Source organism: Chiroxiphia lanceolata, chromosome 3 (genome assembly GCF_009829145.1).
Source record: "Chiroxiphia lanceolata isolate bChiLan1 chromosome 3, bChiLan1.pri, whole genome shotgun sequence".
NCBI lineage: Eukaryota > Metazoa > Chordata > Aves > Passeriformes > Pipridae > Chiroxiphia > Chiroxiphia lanceolata.
In genome coordinates, this window is record NC_045639.1 from 8,743,431 (window position 1) to 8,752,276 (window position 8,846).

At 46.8% G+C, this 8,846-nt stretch overlaps 1 protein-coding gene across 2 annotated transcripts in view; it reads right to left on the reverse strand.

Annotated features, from left to right (window-relative positions):
- The window catches only part of LOC116783955 (phosphofurin acidic cluster sorting protein 1-like), a 61,394-nt gene extending 54,223 nt beyond the window's left edge, over nt 1-7,171 (reverse strand). For both annotated transcript variants that reach the window (XM_032682029.1, XM_032682028.1), the window contains exon 1: nt 7,053-7,171. In XM_032682029.1, coding sequence (XP_032537920.1) covers nt 7,053-7,144 — 92 coding nt within the window. In that variant the 5' untranslated portion in view covers nt 7,145-7,171. The remainder of the gene's footprint in view (nt 1-7,052) is intronic.
- Nucleotides 7,172-8,846: the final 1,675 nt, after the last annotated feature.

An 8,846-nucleotide genomic window follows, 5' to 3' on the forward strand; every position in this document is an offset into this window, starting at 1 on the left:
GGTATGTTACATCTGGGAAGAGAGTACAGAGGAGGGACTGAAGTGACACAATAACAGTGATACAGGCCCATGAAAGAGACAGTGCCAAACCAGCATAGGCATCCATTTTTGAGACTTCTTCATAAATGTAAGAAAAACATCAAAAAAAACCCCAACACAACAGTTTAATTCTAAAGAGTTGCACAATTAAGACTCTTCACTCAAAAGAATGATTCTAACCAAAGCTGGCAAATTTGTGCATAGGCTTTTCATCCACTTGCAATATAAGCTGTACAGTGCCTGTACAATGCAGTTCTCTGCTCAGATCCTTGTGGGTGGAGCAGGATCCTGAAACAAGGGTGACTTGTCCACACTTCCACAAATCAGTATGGCAACAGATAAAATTACCTCCAAATATGTATGAACATTTCAGCAATACACAGATGAGATGAACACTCTGTAAATGCACAGTAATGGGAATGTTGTCCTTTTGTCTGACTGGAGATTAGGGAGCACAATAAGCAGGAAAAAAGAGCTTGAAATGTCAAGGGACTTGACAAACTTCAAGGAAAAATTTAATAAATTATTCATACACACAGCATGCTGTGAAATCCAAATGGGACATCCAGAGTCTGTTTCCGACAAAGAAGCACACAAGAAAGGAAAGAATACTTGGAACAAGCAGCCTTGAGGATAAGGTATGAGAAGACTGAAAGAAATGTCAACTTATGCAACTGTATTTCAGGGGTGCACATACAAGACAGTTCAGAAAGTCTAAAAGAAGAAAAAGGCTGACATTCATTAAGAGTGAAAAAAATCTAAAAGCCATTAAAAACAAGCCAAGCACTTCAGAAATATAGTTTGTCTGAAAAATAAAAACTATAAAAGAACAAGATGTGGTCACTACAGCTTCACAAAGAATAGTCTCTAAATTTTGAGAAAAAAAGCAAACTACTTTGAAAAGAGAAAAATAAAGATTCCGAATGAAAAACTGCTCATTTACAGGTATGCAAGTCAAGACAGAAGCATGGAAAAAACCATGAGAACAGTGCCAAAAATATCCACAGGCATGTGCAGGACTTTTGAGGTAAAGGAACAATGAGAAAAAAGTGAATGTATTGATCAGGCAAAAAAAAATAAACACACTACTAGAAGACAGCTGAAAGAACATGGGGGAAAATGCTAAACAAATACAAAAATATAGAATATAAAAATAAATATATAAATAATGTAAATCTAAACAACACATCTAAATAATATGGATTCAGAGACACTACTTGAACTGTTACTGAAAAACGAGACAGCAGAAGAATCAATGAGAGGCACTGAACAGGCTCTTCTCCCTTGGTAGAGAAAAGGTATTAAAGAACAGGAAAAGAGTAGCAGAACCCTTTTCCAGGGAGTTACTCTTACTCTAGCCCTGTTACCATTGCAACAGTACAACACCTAATTGTTAGTGGTTTTCAGTTTTGGAAAGTGGAACTAAAGACATGAGTCCTGCTATCATCCTGAACCGTCTATACTGATGAGAATTTAGTTATCATATATGCAGAAAAACAGTTGAAATACATAGCTGGGCATGGAACCTGGACATTTTTTGTCCAGGAGGTGGTCCCATATGCACTGGCTTTGGATCTCATCCTACTTAAGATATGCTTGCTCTGAAGAATAAGAAACACGATAAGAAGGATCTACAGTGGAAGTTTAAAAACCAGCATGAGTAGGAAAACAAGGAGAACTCAGAAAAACTAGAATAGCAGCCAAAGGACAATAGGAGTTCTTATTTACTAAACAGAATCGCTCACTGAGTTAGACCACTTGATACAGAGCAACAGAAAGAGCATGAGAGATGGCAGTGGACAGCATTATAAAGAAGTGAGCATTGCAACAGGCCAGCAAAAAATGCCAGTGTAATTTTGGGCTGTGTGCACAGAGGCTGAATCACACTGCAGAGCAGGGAGTGGTCTGCCACAGAGCAACCACACGCAATATTTCAGGTGCTTGAACACATTGCATCTCTCCTCCCAGTCCACTGCAATGAGTATATTGAAGTATCCAAACAAAGCCTCATTTATCTAAGAGACTTCTAACTACAAAAGCAGTATCACTTAAGCTGTCTGCTTCACTGAAGGCAGACACGGTTTCCTGCTGCCACATCCCACACAGAGGAGTAAGACACTCTCACTTCTTGTTTCCCAAAACAGTATTCACCAGCTTTGATGTAGTTAAAAAAAAAAACAAAACAATCCAAAACAGAAGCACAGCTTCCCCATAAGCTGGGATGCTGAAAGCACAGATAATAACACAAGGTGTTTGGGAAATAACCTTGTCCATATGCTCATCTGGTATGCTATAAAATGCAGTATGTTTCTCACCTCTGGCTCTCTTTTGGAAATAACTTCTGAAGTTGACTGGAGACATACTTTCAATCCAGAATCATTACACCTTGCAAACAATTACACAAAAGCATCGGCACAGATTTCATCAAAGAACAGATCTGCTACAGGAACCCTGTAGGCTACTGGTGCTCAGCAATTTATTCTTTTGACAGAATAAAGGTCAGGGAATCTCAATCCCAGAGGAGGGTGCACTATACACATCCTATGTGGCTGCCAGTAATCAGTCACAAGTAACTGAGTATGCCAGAGGAAGCGGAATGCACTCATGCTGTACTAGCACAATAAGAACAATGCAAGATTTTTGATAAGCCATCAGACAACTGATGTAACACAGCCTAGCTAATGAATGAAACACTGGAAAGCAAGGCTAGGAGGCAGCATGACAGGTACTTCAAATAAAATTAAGCCCTCAGGGAAGCCACTACTAACATTCTGAAAGGAGCACATCCCCCATCAATCATACTGGCAGCGGACATTTGTCCGGAGTTCTACTAATGAGCAGAAAGGAGTAACAGACAGCCACTCCATTATTGTATGCTCAGAAGGGAAACATAACACTGCCAGAGAAGAAATCCCAAACGTGCTCTGCTGCCACAGAGAGCGACAGATAGCGGACAATACATCAGACTTATTATGGCTGCAGGCCTGTAAGCCAAGTCCACAATATTAAGAATAATAAGCAATCTGATGGCTGTTTAGGACATTTTGTTTTCTACATAGGACTAGAAGGAAATCATAATTCAAACATGGCAAATATCACCAGTTATAAGAGATTGTTTCCTTACAAGAAACTGTGGCCTCTCCCAAGCACTCCAGGTCTGAAGCTACTCTGGTTTGTCATGGCATCATAGTATTTTTTGAAGGAACAATCTGGAATCATTTAACTTTCCCAGAGGTGCAACTCTGTAGCTTATCCAAACAGAAGAGATTTTGCTGAGGTTGGAAGTTTACAATGAAAATGTCTGATTTACCCAGGAAACCACTCAAGAACATCTCAGGAAGATAAATATATGTTATTCCAGCTGGAGTAAGTGTTTCTTAAAGGGACACCCAGTTTAGAGGCTCTTCATCACCAAATCAGCTTCAGAAAAGGAAACTCTTACAGGTTATAGAAAAGACAGGCAATACTCTCTGCTGAGAGTAAACAGACCCCTGAGCCCACAGCAGCCCCTTTGTGAGGCTGCAAGATGCAGCCTCAGGTAGCTGCGCCAGAGAAGAGCATGTTCCTCCAGGCTTTATGGCACATACTGTCACTGCAAGGATTTCTGGACCTCAGGCAAAGGAAACCATGCAACCATCTGCACAAATGAAGTCTTAACCTACTCTCCATGAGTTGTCAGGGTAATGGACACTGCCCAAACAGGAAAATAGGGTTGCAGAGACAAGAACATTGACCTCATGGCACTTCAAAGGATCACCCTAGCTGGCACTTTTGGGATATTTCCAGTAATACTTGCAACAACTGCTCTCATTTCAAGAAGACTATTAGGCTATAACTTTCCAAAACACAAGTTTGCCAAGTTTTAATGATAGGGAATTCAGAGCATCTTCTGAAATTTAATATCCTGAAGGTACACATACAATGTCTCACAAAGTGAGCCCAAACCACATGCATTTCCCTCAGTCAATGCTTTTCTAAATATCATAAGCAGGAGACACTGTGTTCAAGCACAACGTGTGGGTGGCAGCAAGACTTGGAATGTTTGTTTGCTCATGCATTGTACTGAGATATGAAGTACTGCGGATGAAATGGAGTGTATTTGAATCCTTGCAACGCCATTCATAGCATAATCTGTACAGGTACAATCTGCCTGAGCTCAAAATACAGTAGCCAAAATACAACTCTTATCTCTCACCTCTCACTAGAAATACGGCTACTTATCACTGAAATAACATCCACATAACACTGAACACAACAGCTGTGTCATGGAAGAAGTGAACACAATCACACAGTCTTATCTTGTTTCCTAATTAAGAACTCACATTTATGGATGCTCAGATGTTAAAAAAAAAAAAAAAAAAGAGCAGTCCATTATAAGAGGTTGAAAATACCACTGTGGAACTAACAAGACCTCAAGCATGTTGGCTTAAATCCTTTCACACATTTTTTCAAAACATACTGCCTGATCAACACACAAAACAATGAAAACACAGTTAAGACATTACCTTGATGCAGATGGACATTTTACTTTGGCAAACCTCTAGTTCATTTCTTGCAGTCTTCATACAGTGCTACTGTATGAAGTGCTACTACCTTAATACCCTTAATTTTATAGTATTTATTTGCAAGGCATCACAATAAAGACACTCCCACCTCAGAAAACCGCTATGAAGACTTCTGCTAAGAAGTGAGTGGAAGTTAAGGCTAATTGATTGACTATTTTAACCAAAGCATGCTTCACACCCTGCAGCATGAATTAATCAGGCTTACTTTCCTCAAAAGGCATTGTGATGGGAAGCCAATAATCCCTACCCCAATGGGCAGCCTAACTGAAGATGCAAAGTGCATTTTGTTTGGTTTCCAGGTGTTTACTTCCTTCTGCCTCTGCCCAGAAAATTCAGCTCTGCCTTCCCTGAAAACCACTTGAGCCAAAGGCATCTGTATCTAGGCTATGCTCAGTCAGTTCATAGGAAGGTCGTTAATACGTCACAGATCTCTCTCAACTTGAATCTGAAATGAGAAAGACCCTGCAGAAGGGATGATACTTTCATTCTCCAGGTCATTAGCAAAAATAAATGTGGACTTAGTTCAGGGGCATATTCCTGATTCAGCAGGAAAAAACTTCCATTATGGACAACAGTTGATCTTAGAAAGCCAAGACATCAGACATCTTACAGTCATACTACTGGTCTGTTCCATGCACTGGGACTTTTACTTCACAGTGCCTGTTTTTACTGGCCCAGACTGTCTCTGGTATCCTGAAGGCCTGGACACAACCTCTGAACTGTCCCGCATTAACAGCCAAGCACAGAGCAACCCCACAAAAGTTAATCCAGCCTAGTCTCACTCCTGCAACAGCCAGAGCTGCATCTGCAGAAAATGAAACACCTAAGAAGGAGCACAGGGACAGCCAAGAATTGCAATAGAGGGCTCAGAAAAAGAAGTCATGTTCTATAGCATTAAAACCACTGAAAAGTTCTCCTTTCCCCAGATATGCATAAGGATGTAAAAATTGAGACTACCCATGGATAAGAAACAGAGAAGCCCGAGGGAGAAGCATGACTGCCCTTGAATGGATATCATTTTGCCACTGCTACCACCCCCAAAGCACAGTAAGACCAGAGACCACCTGTGCTGGGCACTGAGACAGTACAGCAGAATTTCTGCCTTGAAAAAACAAATGTCAAGACTAAAACATTATACAAGCACATCAGTAGAGGAAGAACATAGACAAACAGTAAGTAAGCACAGTGCACAGACACACCATTAACCCAGCTCAGGTTTGGGGCTTGACCTCCCTTTAGTTTCAGTGACCACAAATATCTGCCTGACAGGTGCCCATCTGTGACCCATTCACTAAGGAAAGCTTGGGCTAGCTCAAGACTGGAAAACACAGAAGCACCAGTCCCACACTGGCCACTGTGGACTGGGACTACAGGCAGAACTTCTCCAGACCTGCTGACTCTACAGACATGGCAGCACAACATGTTAGAGCCACGGTCTCTGAAGGAAGAATCAGCATCAGCTTCTTTCCATTTTAGCAAATGTTGCATTTGAAGATATTCCAGAGACTAGATTTCAGATTAATTTAACAGAAGTTTCCTGCAAGCTGCTGTGTTAGATGGCTGCCCCTCTAGCTACCAGCACACAAAGAAGCTCGTGCATTAGAACAAGCACCTACACAATGCTAATGGAAACTGTCCTTGTGGAAAGATACAGGATTCACTGGCCAAAAACCAGTTCTTCAAACTTTCAGACGGATTACACACCACTTCTTCTCACCCACTGACTTCCTGAATCTGCCCCATAGCTCTCATGAGAAGACCTTCTGATCAGTATTTGATAAGATGAGTGGGTCAAAAGACACCCAGTTTATTAACACATCAGGTACCTCCTGGCTCCAAGAGAGGTGTTTACAGGCACATCTAGCCTGGACTATACCCTTAACCACAGAGTCAGTGATGACATCTATACCACTCAGCTTGTCTCCCAGCTCTGCCAGAGATACAACTCTGAGTTCAGCTGGCAGCAAAATGAATCCTTCTTGCTGTTCCCTGTGGTCTGGAGTGCAGGTGACACACTCCCACAGGCTCAGGGATGCCTGGTGGCCACTGCCTGCCTTCAAGGATCCGGCTGTAAGGCCAACCCGTTCACTTAGGGGGCAAAGAGGCAGCTTCCCAAAGCAGCACGGCCACGATGACACACCCCGTTCTGGGATCCGTGGCCATCGCGGCACAGTCGCCAGAGGCTGCAACATGGAGGCAACGCAGCCGCGGTCCGGTGGTGTCCCACCCTGCCCCGCGGTCCCCGGGGCTGCTCCCGCGGGAAGCACGGCGCGGGCACGGCGGCCGGAGCTCGCCGCGCATCAGTCCTTGCCCGGGGCCGGCACTCCCCGCCGCCGAGGGGGCGCGGCCCGGCGGGGCAGGGATGCTGCAGGGCCACCTCCTCGCCGGTCCCGGCCGTGCCCGGGCTCACCGCAGCCTCCGCGGCTGGGAGGGGCGAGGTTGGCTCACCTGGGCACGCAGCTCGGCGCCGAGCGGTCGATCTCCCACGTGGCGAAGAGATTCATGGGCACCGGCACCGGCCCGGGGCCAGCTACCGCCATCGCAGCCGCCGCCCCGCCGGCCACCGCCGGAGGCCCCGCGGCGGGGCCCGACCCGAGCGCGCCGCCCGCCGCAGCCGCCGCCGCCATCGCCGCCATCCCGCCGCCGCCACCGCCGCTGGCGCTGGGGGGCGGCGCGAGCCCCTCGCCTCAGCGCCGGCCTCCGCCCCGGCGCGCGAGCGCGCGCCCGCCCGCTCGCTCGCTCGCGGCCCGTGGCCAATCAGAGCGCAACCGGGGCTCGGGCACGGTCCAACCGGAGCGGGGAGAAAGGGCGGGGACCGAGGCCGGTGGCGAGCAGCCAATCAGAGCCTCCGGGGAGGGAGGCGGGTACGGAGCGGCCGGTACCCAATCGGAGAGGCCGGTGGGCGGGGCCAGCCAATGGGAGCGGCGTCGCGTCCCCGGAGGGGCGGGGGTAGCGCGCGGCGTCGCTCCCTCTAAAATGCGCCGACCCCACCCTGAGAGAGTGCGCGCAGGGGCGCGGCCGGGCGCGCGCGCGCTCCGGCCCGAGGCTTGTCCCTCCGTCCGTCCCTCTGTCCGTCCCTCCCGCTGGAGATCCGCGGGGCAATGGCGAGCCCGTGGGCCGCCACGGGGAAGGGGTGCCCTCCGTGGGGTAAGCAGCCAGAGGGCGGGCCTGAGGAAGAACAGGGCAGATAGACCCGCGGGCATGGTGGGTTGAAGCTGAAAGGAAACCGAGACCTACAACTGATTGTTTCCTCGAAACCTCGGGAACTCTAAGGGAACCGGCTGCAGGGAGAGACAGAGAAATCCACTTCAATCACAATGAACATCTCTTCAGGGGAAACGCAGCTAAAGGAGGAACCTGGTCAGCCAGAAACTGCAAGTGGCAGCTGGTGATGAGCAAAGGCCATTTGTGCTTTGGGGACCATGCCCAGAGCTTCAACAACTCTGAGAAAGCATCACAGATTGTAGAGCATGGCACAGCTGCAGGGCAGAGCATCCTTAGGGCCAGCATGGTTTGCAGAGACAGAGCTGAGGGCAAGCCTGTGGTACAGCAGCTGGGCAAGTGCATTGCTGTGGTTCTGTTCTGGCAGAAAGCATGAAGGTTGCCCTCCTGGACCTCACCTCCAGCAGGGCCTCAGAAGACGATCTGTCTGAAATGGCTCTGCCTCTCAAAAAATTCGGAAAGCAACATCAGAAAGTCAGAGAAATCGGAAATCATCAGAGGAGAGTGGTGCTGGTTGAGGGCTGATAGGCAGAGATGAACCAAGAGCTGCAGTGCTCCTCATTGAAAACTACCTGAAAGAAATGGCCAAGTCAATAATGTTCAAAACAAAATAAAGAGAAGCCAGCAGTTTCTGAAGGGATCTATGCTGCTCAGTTCACCTAGTAGTGACAGAGTTTTCCGTGGATGCAGTTATTCCTGGCAGACTGTAAAATGTGGCTCATGCCAGCAGAGGAATTAGAATTTGAGAAGTGACAGCAGCACAAACTTGCAAAGCAGCCTAAGACATCCATGGTTTCTACTGTGAATCTTGAGTACAGCAGTGATGTTTTCAAAATGTTCTCAGTAAACATTTCAGGGGCACTTCCCTGAATACTGATGTCTACTTCTTGCTTCCTGCCCACCTTCCTAGCCCATTTCTGCATTTGATGAATGGCACAGATCCCAGCAGTTGCTCAGACCTCCTGACTTGCTCACAAAACAGCTTGATTGCTGCTTTGGTGCATTTTCTTTCCTGTAAGC